The 15,629-nt window shown below is 43.6% G+C and overlaps 3 protein-coding genes across 6 annotated transcripts in view; all 3 read left to right on the forward strand.

The window, feature by feature from the left end:
* Nucleotides 1-8,210, forward strand: part of LOC113209804 (AT-rich interactive domain-containing protein 5B) — a 50,100-nt gene extending 41,890 nt beyond the window's left edge. Inside the window, exons 3-8 of the mRNA XM_026427511.2 lie at nt 2,602-2,818; nt 2,912-3,261; nt 3,354-3,525; nt 3,613-3,763; nt 3,890-4,004; nt 4,083-8,210. Coding sequence (XP_026283296.1) covers nt 2,602-2,818; nt 2,912-3,261; nt 3,354-3,525; nt 3,613-3,763; nt 3,890-4,004; nt 4,083-5,843 — 2,766 coding nt within the window. The 3' untranslated portion in view covers nt 5,844-8,210. The remainder of the gene's footprint in view (nt 1-2,601; nt 2,819-2,911; nt 3,262-3,353; nt 3,526-3,612; nt 3,764-3,889; nt 4,005-4,082) is intronic.
* A 135-nt stretch (nt 8,211-8,345) lies between these two features.
* LOC113209822 (gastrula zinc finger protein XlCGF57.1-like) lies at nt 8,346-10,917 on the forward strand. 4 transcript variants are annotated; one of them, XM_026427542.2, is made up of 3 exons: nt 8,346-8,968; nt 9,154-9,718; nt 9,800-10,917. In XM_026427542.2, the coding sequence occupies exons 2-3, from the start codon at nt 9,177-9,179 to the stop codon at nt 10,731-10,733; spliced, it is 1,476 nt and encodes a 491-aa protein (XP_026283327.1). In that variant the 5' UTR covers nt 8,346-8,968; nt 9,154-9,176; the 3' UTR covers nt 10,734-10,917. The 4 variants fall into 4 exon arrangements, with proteins under 4 accessions (XP_026283327.1, XP_026283318.1, XP_026283344.1 ...); XM_026427533.2 differs by having other exon boundaries at nt 8,346-8,854; XM_026427559.2 differs by having other exon boundaries at nt 8,346-8,854; nt 9,803-10,917.
* Nucleotides 10,918-11,588: 671 nt separating this feature from the next.
* The window catches only part of LOC113209932 (LIM domain-binding protein 2), a 23,495-nt gene continuing 19,454 nt past the window's right edge, over nt 11,589-15,629 (forward strand). The window contains exons 1-2 of the mRNA XM_026427707.2: nt 11,589-12,400; nt 12,777-13,419. Of these exons, the coding sequence (XP_026283492.1) occupies nt 12,388-12,400; nt 12,777-13,419 (656 nt within the window). The 5' untranslated portion in view covers nt 11,589-12,387. The remainder of the gene's footprint in view (nt 12,401-12,776; nt 13,420-15,629) is intronic.

The following is a 15,629-nucleotide window of genomic DNA, read 5'->3' on the forward strand; positions in this document are numbered from 1 at the left end:
TCCCCTTTGTGCACCTCTTGCTCGGCCCGCCGTGCCTCAAGTGTGACCCAAACGGCCCAAACCTGACCGATGTGCTCAGCTTGGACTGGACGGGGATTATTGTTGTTTTATTATTATTTTTCACAACCTCTCACTATCTGCACTAAGATGACAAAGTATCTCAGCAAAAGAAATAATTAAAACTGGATTTGGGGTTGTTTTCTTTCGAGGAGGAAAATAGGAAATAGGGAAATAGATTTCCTATCTACGGAGAGCAAGAGAAAAGTATTTTGAGAGGAAGGAAAAATAAATAATGTTACAGGGAACCGCTGCTGTGCTTCGCTGTGCTGCTGAGGGGTCGGGCTCGGCTCAGGGTGGCCACTGGTTGGCCACGGGGCCGACCTCCCCCCCTCTCCCCACCCCCCTCTCTGCTCCCTGCCCCTTCCGTTTGGTTCGGACCGGTCCCCTCCCCCCTCTCGCAGGTTTTCTATCCTTTGATGTGGAGTCTCAGTTATCGCGGGCAGTAAGGGGGACGCCAAGCCCACCTCCCTCCCTGTCCGGTGCGGTACGTGCACGCATTGAAAGCGGACACCACCCTCTACGCAGTTAAATATCGATGCGCCAAGTGACCGTTTCTTCCCATTGAACGTACTCGTGATAGGCGTAATGGCACATCCCCGAATGCCACCTCGCAGGATGTGCTCAACTTGCCATAATCCCGCTCTGAAATTTTATCTGGGTGTCAATCGTACATATTTTTGTATCGGTGCGGTACTCGTGACCGCCCCTGGCAGCCGCCATGCACCGTTGCATGCAGCCTGGCTCAGCGACGCTGAGACTGGTTGCGACTATGTCGACTTGACATTGATTCCGCGTTGTGACGTGGTTGGGAGGGGGTCCTGGCCGCCTCCTGTTAAACAACGGCTCCCCCACCCCTCCCACCCTCCTTCCCTTATCGTGACCCTGCGTCTTTCTCTCTCGCTCCCACCAGCCTCCCACCCCACTTCTAGTACCATCTAATGCCCTCGCCCGCCCCCTTTTCTGCTCCTGCGGTTCATTTGAAAATAAGATTCTCGCTCAGTACTGTACAGAGTCTCTAACGTTTATCCTTATCTCCCCCCCCCCCCCTCTCCCGGGCCAGTTTCCCCCCGTTCGTGGGGTCAGCGCTGAAACGCACCGTGCCGGGTGCCGAGCCTGCAGGCGGGGCAGGGCGGGGCGCCTAGCACTCGTGTGCGTGGGCCAAGCCGGGCCGCCTTGAGCTTATGTAGCGATTCGTCGATTTGGCGGTTTTGTACATTTTCAGCGTATGGTGCGGGTGCGGCGGTGCTCCTTTCGGCAAGCAATCGATATCAGCTGTCACTGCCGCCATCCGCGGGGTAAACCGGGTTCGGGGTTAAGCACGCCCCCCCCCCCCCTCCCTTTTCCCTTTCCATCTACCTATCTCCTTCAATTTTCACGCGTTTTCAATTGCCAGTTTTCGCGCGGCAGCAAGGACGTATGCTCGTTCGCACGGTCCACGCACGCGTCGGGGCCGTGTCTTGCCTTGCCGTGCCTTGCGACGTTGCCGCCGGATGTCATGGCCCTGTTGCCACGCACCAAGGGATTATTATTATTTGTTATTATTTTATTTTGAACGGCCCGACAAATCTAAAGGAGACCCCCTTTCTCATAAGAAAAGTAAAAGGTCAAAGGTATGTGCGTGAATATGAACGCATGTTTTGAAATGTGTGCAGTCATCCTGCTGGCCCACACTTGTCTCTAATTGAACCACTTCTGCCTGGCGCACTTACACCCGCCCGCCCCTATCTGGTTGTGGCCGGGCCAGGGCTAAAGCCTAGGCCCTTGTCGCGCTCCGTCCAGGCCGCACCGCACAGCCAGAGTCGCTAGAGTCACGTGTCCCGTTTGTGTCATTGGGACGCATCCGAGTGCGCTGCGCCTGGCTGCGCCTGGCCCGCCATGCCATACCATGAGCCAGCTGGGCTGTGCCAAGCCGCGGACCGCGACCATCGCGACTCGCCCGCTATCGCCACCTGTCGGCGATGTTTCGAACTAGCAGAGATGGGTTTTTGAAGTGGACTCAATGTTCTGACCGGTTAAAAAAAAATCATTCAGGCGTTACACTCGCTCCCATATTGATATTGATTCTTTTTGGAGTGGATAATGTTTTACGTGAAAGTATGGACTGGCAAAAATATTATTTCTCTATAATATTTCTACATCTACATTACTATAGAGAGAGAATGTTAATACAAAAACATGCACTAGAGGACCTATCCCGTGCGTATAAGAAGAAAAAAAAATTGGAAGTGCCATTAGAATCTTTTCTTAAAATGAGGAGTTTTCAAGAAAAGTTGACACTTCTACTTCTTTTCTTTTCTTTTGAAATAAACCATAAAACGTTTCGAACCATACGAAATCCAACTCACTTGTCTATTAAATAATGGTTCTTCCAAAGTTTTTGTTTTTCTCATTTGCTTGGGTCAAATTTTCTATAGGCTGCAACAAAATATTTATTTATACAGATAGTTACTTATTCAAACCACACGTAGCTTGTTAAATGAATCATTTTTGTCTTTTCATTGTTATTAATTTTTTTTATTTGCTTTTTTTACTTTGTTTCAGCATGAAGTGCTTGCAATATCCGACCGAGTTGTCATACGATGTGAGGATTTACTGACATGGCTCACCGAGGATGCATCATGGAGCTGGGGTCTCCCAGCAGTTTGGGACAAAGACTGCTCTGGATTAAGCAATGGTCCTCCAACAACTACAAGATTACAAGCTCTCAGCGATACCTGCATGGACTTTACAGACATTGAAGAAGAAAAATTTAAATTAGGTAAAACATGAGTCACAAAGCACCATAACAAATTTGAGTAATTCTTTAATGGATATTTAAGTGTAGCTAAGCTGTATTCATTTTAATTTGCAGATCCCTCAACATGGGACAATTGTGGAGTTGTTGTTTTGAGCTTTCCTCGTTATTGCCGTTACCGAGCCCTTATGAAACGGCTGGAAGGTGTACCAAACAAGTGGCTTAGAAACTCTTTGGTCACTGCTCTGGGAGGATTTTCAGTACCTTGCAGAGACACTCGTGTTCTATTCTGCAAAGACACTTTTGATTATCCTGACCTCGAAGGGCATGAGTTACTGTGTAATCATCTAGCCCCCAAAATAAATCTTCGCTCAAAGAAAAAGAAAAAGAAACAGTCCACATCACCAGGGGAAACTGATTCGAATGAATCAGAGTCTTCCCTCTCTACCATATCATCATCAACAAAAGTGTGTAACATTTCTAAGCTAACTATAAAATTTCACTCAGGACAGTATCTGTAGAAAAGTCTAATTATTTATTTTGTTTTGTTTGGTTTTAGGACAAAAGACCTAATCGGAGTAGAAATGGCTTACAATACGATCTTTCACAACCCAACCGGAGGCATAAATCCCAGAGCCAGGAAGAGAAAATGTTCTTGGATAGGTTGCACCATTTCATGAATGATAGACAAACCCCTATTGGAAAAGTACCAATGTTAGGATTTAAAGAAAGTGAGTATTTTTAATGAGTCCCACTTCAAGTTTGTGTTCATGACCAGACCATGATCACTCACTTATCTTCATTGTTTTTCTTTACAGTGGATCTCTACAAGTTTTTCTCTAAAGTACAACATTTGGGGGGTTATGACAATGTATCAGCAAATCGAATGTGGCCTCGAGTGTTTGATGAAATGGGTGGTGACCCTGCTAATACCAGTGCAACTACTCATTCAAAACGACATTATGAAAGGTAATGGTATTATCAATCTATTTTTAGTCCTCCAAAATTATCTTTGGCTTACAGGACAAAGAAGTTTTTATGTAACAGCCCAATTTCAGGTGAAACTGTTATTTATTGCTATCCTTCTTTCTGTAGATTACTTCTTCCATATGAAAGAAAACTACGATCTGATGCCCTATCAAGAGCTGGAATAAGTAGTCAGGATTATGAGGCCTGGATAGAGTCATTAACCAGTGCTGCTGATCTAAAGGTAAATATTGCATCTCCATAATAATGTAGCAATAAATCTACTGTCTTTACTGAAATTTTCCATTTCATTTTATCTTAGGATGGTGAAGAAATAGAAAGAAGAAGAAAAATGTTGATAGAGGGAACAACAGCAGCTCTAAGAAGTATACGCTTAAAACCAGAAAAATCTTCGGATCTCACAGGGAAAGAAAACATACCAATTTTAAGACTTTCAGAACTTGCTGATCCATCAAGATCTGTTCATTCACCTGAAGTTATTGTTTTGGATTCTGAGTCGGAAACTCCAATCAAAAATATTACAACTCCTATGGTCCCTGTATTGAAAAAACGAAAATTGGATATGCTAAAAGAAGGTGGCTTAGAGGTAACACCTATTGGATCTCCTGGATCATCTAGTTCAGGTCAGACTGATGCTACAGCAAATGTCAAACCAGCTGCAAGCCCAGAAACACCTCCTGGGGAAGTTTCAATTATGGTGACACCAGATCTAAGTCACATGCTTGGCTCACCCAAAGCTGGGTCTCCAGAGACCTGTGCTTCTCCTTTGGATTCTGCACAATCATCGCCTGCCAACCCACGAACAGTTATAAACGTCCAAGACCTCAAAAATTCACCACTTCTGATGTATCCTGGTGTGACAGCAAGTCAAAATGGAAGAAGTGACCAATCACCTCCGAAAGTAACTCAGTCTCGATCAATTTATGCTAATTCTGCTCTTGGTGGACCATGGTATGGCAACCCAAAAGACTATCCAAGACCAGGAGGCAATTCAAACACTGCAAGCACTAATACTGATACACCACCTATTGCAAGGTCACTTCAGGCAGCTCTTCGTGTTGCAAACAAATCAAACTCAGGTGGTAGTTCGCCTGTTGGCAGTGGCAGTGGCAGTGGAAGTGTCAGTGGTATAGATGTTCTAGACTTAAGAATGAAAGGTGAAAAGCCTGCGGTTGAAATAGTGCGTGTTATGCCCAGTGTTAGTGCACCCCCACCAAGACAAGCACCCATCAGGGATTCTGGCAGAGCTAATGTCCCTCCTCAAGTGCTTCCCTCGTCTATCGGCCGTACCACTGTTGGATCTAATTTAGAAATCACCCTAGTGCAAAATCCAAAACTTGCAATTGCAAAACTGCAGCAGGAACAAAGAAATGTGTTATTACAACAAAGAAGAGTAGCACAACAGCAAGCAAAAGCTTCTGCTCCATCAAGTAGACCTTCACCTAGGATTGAAAATGGAAGACCTCACTCTGTCGCAACATCAACGTCTAATACAAGTAGAAGTAGACCCCCCTCTGTGAACAACACCCCTTCATCTTCAAGCCTTGTGATCCCCTCCCCGTATGTATTAGGCAACAATAGTAATAGTAGCAGCACAAATAGTAGCAACAGTAGTAATAATAGTAAACGAAGGAACTCAAATGATCAAAGATCACGGGCAAGCACTAATACTCCTACTTCTTCTGCTCCTACAAATCCATACTTCTCTGGAGCAGCAGCAAACTTATTTCCTAACTTACTCCAAAATCTTCCCACTGGTTCTGCAGCTGCTGGAAAAAATGCATTCTTACCAGCACTTGATTTAATGTATTATCAAGCATTGTGTAATCCTCAGCTATATAATCCTGCTGCAGCATCAGTACTACCTATGTCTGGGTTACCCATGTCCACGCCCCAGCATTACATGCCAACTGAAGAGCAGTTTCAGCTGTATAAAAATATTTTGAGTCATCAACTAAAATCAAACCCTGCTCAGGCCAGTGAGGATATTGCGCGATTATTACAGGATGGTTCCACTTCCATTACCCTTGTTGGTAATTCTAAAAACCCCACTTCCAAATGATGATAATCTATTGTCACACTCATGAAGACTTATTAGTGATTAATATCCCCCCTCATAACTTTTTTTTTTTATTTTTAATTGGGAATTTTTCAAGGCATAGATGTACACACCCACGGTACATGCCTATTTTCCCTCTGACTCCTCCTCTTGTTGAATAATTGTAGAGATTACAGTCACATTTCTTTGTCACATTTTTACCTTAAAGAGGTTGTTAATCAATTCTTGTTTTGTATTAAGCTGTTGAGTTTGCATTCAAATGGTGCTGTTTACTAGGTTTTGTTCATATATAAGTGACACTAATGACCAAAATACATGGGCAGAAGTTGTCTTTTCCATTGTTTTCTACTGCTGAGCCTCTTTAGACCAGTTCACAGTAACTAAGTTGAATTTCTTATCTCTCTTAAAATTTGAAATGTGCCATACAGTATTCACCTGTCTGAACTTGCTATAGTTTTCTTCAACTAGTTCATATCCTTCTGATGTGCTTATGTGTGTTTTATTGTGCTACCAAAAAGCATGTTGAGTTATTCTTTGTTGTGGTACATTACTGTACATATGACCAGTGTAGTTTCAAGTGATTGATTTTAATGGTAGCCATTTATCTTTGCAAAATTGTATCTACTCACAATTTTTATCATACAGTACAAGTTGTATTTGGCACTTGTAAGCAAAATTTCCTTATCCCATTTACTTTTTTTTTTTTTTAAAGGACTTTGAAAAACCAAATTGACTTATTTTAAATTTGATCTGTGGTGTGTTTGTCAACTGATTTTATACAGTCACTGCTCGGAGTGCTCTGAGTAGTAATACCAGTTACCAGTAATTTTACTTCTATGATATGGGTGACATGGTTTTAATATATGTTAAATCATGGTCAAATCCTACTTTTCTAGTTTGTGGGTTAGATAGGCTGTAAAACAAGACCAGTACATTTGGCTTAAAGGAAATTCTCTTACTCTATTACCGTTTCCTGTTTGAACTCATGTATTCTATTTGTTGATAAATGAAGTAATTGCATAATAATTTGCTCGTTTTTCTCAAAAATGCCAAAGAACAATGTTTTAAATTCCTGTTTTGAAGTCCATGTAGGAAAAATTTGATCACCAAGTGATTAGTAAACCTCTGTTCAAGTAATGTTAAAGTAGGTAGTGTCCACACAAGACTAATGTACTGTGCTACAATGATGACTGGCTGAAGGTTATGCTGTTGTGTTTCCCTCAACTCTCTTTTTGAGTTGGCCCTCCTGTGGAGGGTTTAGGAACATATCAGTTCATTTAATCTTGACTGAGAGTTGTTTTTAATGAACATCACATGCCAGCTATGTGATTATTATCTAATGATCATGTATAGGGCAAAATGCATGAATACTGAAAGTATAATGTTTTGTTCTTTTGTTGTAAAACTTTTTTGTTTGTCTTTTTTCTTTCTTGTGTAATCTTTGAAAATGATCATGTTCTTGTAAATATCCTATTGAGATGTCTATAGCTAGTTGTATGACACAGTATTTGTTATGGAAGCAGAACGTTGGAGACCAGTTTGTTTTATCCTCACCAACCCTGTGTGACTGTTTACATTTATGCAATTCCTATTATGTCCCACACTACCCCCAACTTTTTTTTTTTTTTTTTTTTAATGTTGTTTTGAAGTAAAAGCTGATGTATTATTAATTGATGTGATTTGTTCTATTTCTTTTGTACACTGTTACCATTTTTCCCATGTAACTGATTGGCGATTTCTCATCCATAAGTGAATCCGTTTGTTTTTGATGTAAGTTATGGTAAGATAGGCTCTATGAATGGATCCTGCCTCTGAGTACATGTAAGGCCTGAATGTATATATTAACAATAGAGGATTCACTAGTCTGAGAAGAATGTCTCATTGCCACCAAGGAAGAACCCTTAGGCCTATTTATAGAAAGTTATTGTGCGTGGGACTTCTTGTTAAAGTTGCTTATAAATATGTGTACATGAAAAAATATATCTATATATATAAATTTAAAAAAGTTTATATATGTATGTATATGTATACATTTGAAGTTCAGTACGAGGGTCTTCAATAGATAAGAGTATCTGTTACTTTTTATTCTATTCTACTCAAGGTTTTGTACATTTTGAGTTTGTGTATGTCAAGATACAAGTGGATGTCAGTTTTTGCACCGACTCTCAATTGTTATAGTCGCAAAAATATAACTGTTGGGAATTGTTTTGTGGTCGCTTGAGTTACAAAATGTTATTGAACTAGCACTGCCTTATCATAATGGAAATCCTTCAATCATTCCATTTGACATGTTTATAAGCCTAAACACTTATGTAAAGTGCTTTATTATTGATGACCTTTAATGGAAACAATAAACGCATTTGCAGCTGAGCTATGTCTGTGGTTCACAAAGCCTTCACATTTGTACCAAATTAGCAAACATGATGCGCATTTATGGTTGCTATTAGATAGGGTAAAGGTTTTTACCCTAGGGACAAACTTTGTCTCTTGCGTCTCGGAAGCAACATTTTGGTTTGCATTATTCGTGTAATAAAGTAATGTGTGGACAACACAATTGTCTCTTTTTATCATGACTTATTGGAAAAGTTGGAGTATATTGTTATGAATGACAGAAACTTAACACCAAATGCATACTTTGTGACTCTACTAGAGAACGCGTGGCGTGGGTGTGGGGGTCCTATCCATATCCCATCACCTTGAGAAGCTCTATCAATCGTGGTGCGACTTAAAGATTCGTAAGAAAAGCGGGAATGAAAAACTTTTTTCCCTATGGTACTTCCGGTTCCGGAGGGGTCAGTCAGCTTGTCGGTGTATGAAAATTTACTGGCTACGTAAGAGTTAGTTCTGGCTGTCGTCTCTGTTGAAGCAAAGGCGGTATTTTTGTTGATGTTTGTTTTTGTATTTTTAACGCAAAACTTGAAATCCGAACGTCTGACACAAGCTGTTTCTAGTTTTCTGCACTTGTGGCCTCAACACTTCTCTGGATATTTGTGACGTGGCAAGCTACGCAAAATGTACGAATTGGTGATGCTGGTGCTGTAGTTTTGCGCTTGTGGTCGTCTTGTCAAGATATGACTTGATATGATGATTTGAATCCTGTTTGTGTACACACGGTAGTCAGGCAAAAGGTTACCTTTGGTTACCAATTTTCATTTGAATGCTTTGCATTTTTGGCTACAATGTGAATTTTTTTTTCTTTAACAGTTATATATTTTCTCCCTATGTGAAATGTTATGATGTGTCAAAGATTTTACAGTAGGTTTTCTTGAATACATTTCTCAATCTGTTCAAGTGATGTTAAATTTTCTTTCAGATTCGTCTCTTAAGTTATTAAGAATGAAACTGAGGCAGACTCGAGCTAGAATCGAAGCAAGTGTCAATGTGAAGCCTTCAAAACGAAAACGATTTGAGAAGGTGAGATCTTCAGATGGATTGATGCAAGAAGCAGACGAGGATATTTCATTTGAAAACATCTCTCCATTTTCTCCTCATCCTACACAACCCCAAACGGAAAACAACCGATCAGTAAACAAATTAGAAAATAATGATTTGTCAGGTGATGCCAAAACATCAGATGATTCTGATGATAATGATGACGTTGAGTGGGAGCTTCAAAGAAAATTGAAAGCAATCCGTTCATCAAGAGAATATATTGAAAAGACAGCCAAGGACATTGCCCGTAAGGCATTAATCAGAAAACCATTTTTGAAAGAGAACTTTTATGACATTGACTTATCAGATATAGTGGATGATGAAAGTATGATTGATCAAGTTGAAGAAGTCTTAAATTTGTTTCCTATTCAGTTTATGAAAGCCTACTGTAGATATGTGTTTGAAGAGCAAAATAAAGATAAAACTGAATTGGTTTTAAAAAAAAGGTAAATGCAAGAAATTGGAGAATTTTCCTCTCACCTTTAAGTCTTATATATGAATTTATCCCCTGTTTCTATTTGTTTCAGTAGGTGCAAATGGCGCCTCTTCTTGGTTAAGGATGATATAGACACATGTGCAATTTGTAGAAAAGACTGGAAACAGTCAAAAAAGTTGGAACATTTGAAGGAACATGGAGGTCCTACTGGCTTTAATTGTGTCTGTGGTAAGAATTTCAAGAACATAGCAAGCTTTTACACTCATTTAACTAGAGTCCATTCTGGTGAATGTTATCGTTGCCCATATTGTAATGCAAACTTTGCTAGTGCTGAACTTATTGAAAAACATTTGAAGACTGATCACCATGAAAATCATAGGTACACATGTACAATTTGCAAGAAGGGTTATGACAAAGATACTGTGTTTCTGGAACACATAAATTCTCACACTGGTCTCAGGCCTCATCAGTGTTCTGAATGTGAGAAAAAATATCGCTCTGCCAACGACTTGAGAGAGCACCGTAGACGTCATAATTCATCAGTAACACAAGTTGTTTGCCCTGTTTGTAAAAAGGAATTTGTGAGCCAAAAGTTATTAAATACTCATTCTCTTATTCATGGTGAGAAGAGAAAGTACATTTGCAACATCTGTGCAAAGTCATACAAGACCAAACAAAATTTGGTCAATCATCAGAGCTTTCATAGGACTGAGAAGTCCTTTACTTGCAGCGACTGTGGCGAGGCATATACCTCAAAAAATAGTTTAAATAATCATTTTCGGAAAAGAAAACATGGCCCACACTCTGTGAATAATGAAGGTGAGGATGTGGTAGCTCCTAATGACAATATGACAGCTAATGTAAACGGTGATAGTGAGAAATCTTTTGAATCTGTTGAAGTGGAAATGTCTGAATTTTATCCCTCTGAAATCAACAAGCAACCATTGGTTTTGGGAAAGCGGATTGTGGCAGATGACGTGGAGAATGATAGTGATGAGGAGACTGGTCTCTTTATTTGTTTATGATAATATTAATTCCTGAATGCCTTTCTCCAAAGGCAATGGGAAGAGGGTACTATTTGAGAGGACTTCTGTTTTCCGCAATTTTGCAATTCTCTTGAAAATTTGGTGCATGTATTTGTCTCGTCTCCTTCACCACAAGTAAGGTTTTGTTTTGTTATTGCCAAATAAATTAATTTGTCAAATTGGTGTTTATTAGTTGCTCTTTAACACCCAAACTTAGCCTTTTTTAGGCATTCCCTTGCCAGTCAGCGAGCAGCCCCTTCCAATAACTCCCCACAGTAACCATTTGCATGCCTGGTGGCTCTGCCGGCACTTCCCTCTGCAGTACCCGGCAGCTACCATCAGAAATCAAAAGTCACTTTGGTAAACCCCGATGCATACAGCTGCAAAAATGCCTTTTACACAACAGAGAGACAGCTGAGACAGCTGGTCCGAAGCAGTCGGGTCTTCGGACCTCGCGCTCTAATACCGCATAGACATTATCATCATGCGAATGCGACACTTCTGGCCACGTGGAAATAGTGTTACTAAAACTAAACATGGTTTTGAAATTTTAATCCTACGAAATGGCGAGTACAATATTGCAACCATACACTGGAGCACACGCAGGTCACTTCATTTCGCTTCCTTTTTTTTCCCCAGTCAGTTGTACAGTGCGTCGCTTGACTAGATGGGCGAAGTTACGGTCAAGTGTAGTTCTGTATACGGAAATTAGCCAAAATATTGTTTTACAGGATAAAAAACAAAACTTGAAATTTAACTAGGAGTATTTTTAATAGAACGATTAGGAATGTTTTCTTGTAAAGGAGGACATACTTAGTTTGGCGTTGTCGGCTTGGAGTTCACACCTCTTACTTGACTACCGTGGTGTTTACTTGCTGCGCTTCTCGAGAGGCAGCTCGGCAGCGAGCGGACCCTAAAATCAATGGATTTCTGAAAAATTGTGGGGAAGATGCGGTTTTTGCGGCTGAGTGTTTTTGCTCAGATTGTAGAATCTCTTTCTAGTCATTCGCGAGTGCCGTACTTGGGCCAGCGTGGGTGCGGGAGGAGCGAGCCTTCGTGAAGTGCCCGCAGGCGCTTGCAGGACCCATGTGTAAAAACAAAATTCGGCTGGTCTTGCTCTGACAGAAACATTCGAGCCCAGGGACGCGATGGGTATTCCGGTGCAAACCCATGGATTAAACCGAGTGCTGTGCTAGTTCAACTGCATTGTGAAGTGAATTGTGACTCATATTTGAGAATTTACTGTGAAAAATCAAGTGATTGTGGATTAAATTCGTCTGTAAAACGTCGCCCGTCGTTAGCTGCAGGAGAAAACATAACCTCCCTGTGTTCTTAAGTGCAGTTCTTTGTGGAAAATGCCTAAGTGGGCAAACTTTGATTTGCCGATGGACAGAAGAAACTCGGTTCTCTGCCGAGAGTGTTCGATTTGTGCTGTGAAACGGGATTTGTGATTGTGAAGTGATTGTTTTCATCGGACGGACGTACCGGGCTGGCGCTGGCTGGCGCTCCCTGGCGCTCCCGGCTTTAGGCTGGCGCTGGCTTCTCAGACTCCGTTGTGATGTGGAGCTACGAGAGGGAAACCGTCCTGGATTTGTAGGACATCTATGTACCTACAGTGTGTTCAGTGCTTGCCCGGTGATAGGGAGGCTTCTTAATGGCAAAGAAGAGTGAGTTGATTGATCAATAGTTTTAATGTACTAGAGTTAACCTGTACACTGTTCTATTTTCAAATGGTTAAATCGTGCAATTTGCATTAATATTTTCTCTAATTGGAGTTTCCTTAGAATTTCATTTAATGTCTTGTTTATGTGTCTTGCTTGATTTTTACTTTGCTCCTGGTTATCAGTTTGTAAACACAGTCTATTTTGTTTGCATTACAATCTTCACTACCATCGTTGACAAATTGTCATTCATTTTCTAATTATTATAGTTAAAGACACTTGTGTGGTTATCATCCTATAAAATGTTGTAACTTGCATGTCTTAATTTTTGATATGCAGTTTTTTTGTTGGTCTGCTTCAGAGTGTGTTTAATTTCTTTCAGGCTGTACCCGCCGTGTAGCGCCTGCCAGCACGCTGCCTGCCACACTGGAGGATCCGGTGGGCAACTGGAAGGGTCCGCCCCCTGGCTCAGAGCCCCAGAACTTCACGCCTAATTCTGGGCAAAACTTCTCAGGGCCACCCTCAGGGTACCAGGGGCCACCCTTCCAGGGTCCGCCTGGGGGCGCTGGTTCCCCGGCGGGTGCCCCACCATATTCTGGACCTCCACCTGGCTCAGGCACCCCTCAGTACACTGCATCCCCAGCCCCCTCTGGTTCATCCACACCTGGACCTGGACCACCACAAAATGACCCCCGGTTTCCTCCTACCCCCAACTCGGGTGGACCTCCTTACAATGGTCCAGGTCCTGGACCATTTGGTTCTCCATCAGGAGGTGGACCTCAATTTGTTGGAAGACCAGGCTCCTCTGGGCCACCATTTGTGGGCCCCCCTGGCCCAGGACCAGGTGGTCCCCACTTCCCCTCACCTGGACAAGGACCTTTCGGAGGACCCCAGTTCGGAATGCCTCCAGGTTCACCATATGGTCATGGGCCTGGCCACCCTATGTCAGGCCCAATGCCGTCTCATGGACTTATGCCTGGGCAAATGGGCCCTGGACCCAACCCTGTCGACAGGATAGACCAAGGGTGAGTACTTAAATATGTCTATTTTATTCCACTTTTAACAATTTCTGTGATGTAAATTCAATGTCATTCAAGGGTTAATTTTTTTAGAGCCAGTAGAACAATGATGTAGAAGATAACAATGAGTTTGTTGTGTACTGTGCCACAAAGGCAGTCCTAAATTTCCACCGTTTTCACCTGTCAAAATTTGTTTTAACCATCTGTAACCATTCAATAGTTAGGGATCAAAGAGGAAGAGTCTGCAAACTTTCTTCATCCCTGTATGGGCAACTAGGGCAACTGAGGGGGATGAAGTGAATTAACATTATCGTTATTGAACAATTTTTGAGCTGCTAGCGTTCTACTTGTGAAAGACTGGTCAATTTTAAGAGGAAAATTGAAAAGCTCTCTAAGACTCCCTTCCCCACTTGTTCCCCCCTGGCCTTCAATCTCGTTCTACTAGCGTTTTCCAAAATAAATGCCTCAGAGATATTCGTAGGTTCCAAGGCCTGGCGGCCTGCATGTTCCTCTTAATGAAAGTGTGTGCAGGTGAAACAAACAGTCAACAACCCCCACTGCAGTCAAAGCATTAAATTTAGCCTAGCTCGCCGAGTAGAAACGCAGGGCATCAGGTCCTCGACACCTGTCACATTTTTCGCTCTCAAATCTCCGTATGATTCATGTGCGTGTTGAGGTGTTGAGCGTTGACAGCCCAACCGGGGTCCTCAGCTCCCGCCCCACGTGGGACGCGGGCGTTAGCTCACGCGGAGCTGAGTTCACTCGAAATCGTTCGAAAGCATGGTAAAATAATAATGTGGCAAAAATAAAAGTGGGGGGGCTAAGACATAAGCATTCCTTCGGTATTCCCGTGTTTTAGTTGATTCCGAGCGAACAAGAGCTGAATTGAGCTTAACTTTAACCACCCCAGGGCGGTTACGTGTGAGCGGGAGGGAGGGGAGAGGAGAGAGACCGCGAGATTGAGCGGGCGCGGGCGGAGGACGGTGGTGACTTTTTGGGGGAAGGGGGGGGGGGGCAATCGGCGTAAGTAGAAGACGTCCATGCGGCGGCATTCAGCCTCAGCGAGCACGCTGGCGGGCGGACGGCTGACCAGGCAGACGGACCGCCACGCCACGACCGAACGTCCTGCTGAAGGCCGGGACGTGGTCCGTGGCCGCTCGTCCACCAGGAGGCCCTCCAGGACGGCCTCCACGCCCAGCTGCGCCCCACCGGGGGCCCCACCTGTGTGCGACCTGCACCTGTCTCCCACGCGCTCCTCCTCAGGTCACGCTTGGCTCGCACGGGCCGCGTCCCGGGGCGTCCTGGCGGAATGTGATCCCGATCGGGATGCGCTTGGCTACGAAGGTATAGGCAGCGCGTCGGTCTGAGGTCGCCGCCCTACCACCGCCCCGCCCCGCCACGCCGCGCCGCGCCGCGCCCCGCCGTCCAGGATACCGCCCCGCCCCGCCCCGCCACGCCGCGCCGCGCCGCGCCCCGCCGTCCAGGATACGAAAGGAAGAAAAAACGACGAGGGCGCGGGAGGAGGAGAGAAGAAAGGTAAAGGAGGGGGGGGGGGGTAAAAAGTGTGGCCCGCTGGGCTGTTGCCTCCGTCCCGTCGGCCACTCTGCGCTACGCCACGCCTCCCGCCTCACCTTGTGTCTTGGTTTGTTTTACCCGGCGAGTAGAGTGGTGGCGGGGCGTAGCGAAGCGTCCTACCTGGACTTAACCTTAGCCGGCTGGCGCGCGCCCGTGTGCTGTATGGAGGACATGCTACGCAGGAGGCTTCCAGGAGGAGGTGAACTGGCATTGCGGCCGTCATGATCAGAATAATTCACAATTACAGTAACAAAACTTATAACTTCATTTGGAAATCCTTGCCTACAATTTGAAAATAAAGAAATATGTAAGCAAACAAAACTTGAGTGCGTGGGATATTTTAAAAAGAGCGAGGAGAGGCGGTTTTCCCTTCTGGTCGAGACTGTCTTTGGGACTGTAAAAAAAAAAAAAAAAAAAAATGCGCACACTCTGTGCGAGAACTTTTAACAAAATGGCCTTGCAGGCAAGGGGAGACTTTTGAGCCGGGGAGAGAGATCGTGGAGACATCGTCATGCCTGTCGTGACCAGAGGGAATTAGTGCAAATCGAGGGGCAGAAGGTTGACTTCTGGGTACTAGCGACGGGGACAGACACTGCCCCCTAGAGGTCTGCAACATTTTAGTATCTCTTTGATATTGGGGG

Source organism: Frankliniella occidentalis, unplaced genomic scaffold (assembly GCF_000697945.3).
Source record: "Frankliniella occidentalis isolate FOCC.00 unplaced genomic scaffold, Focc_3.1 Scaffold424, whole genome shotgun sequence".
NCBI classification, from domain to species: domain Eukaryota; kingdom Metazoa; phylum Arthropoda; class Insecta; order Thysanoptera; family Thripidae; genus Frankliniella; species Frankliniella occidentalis.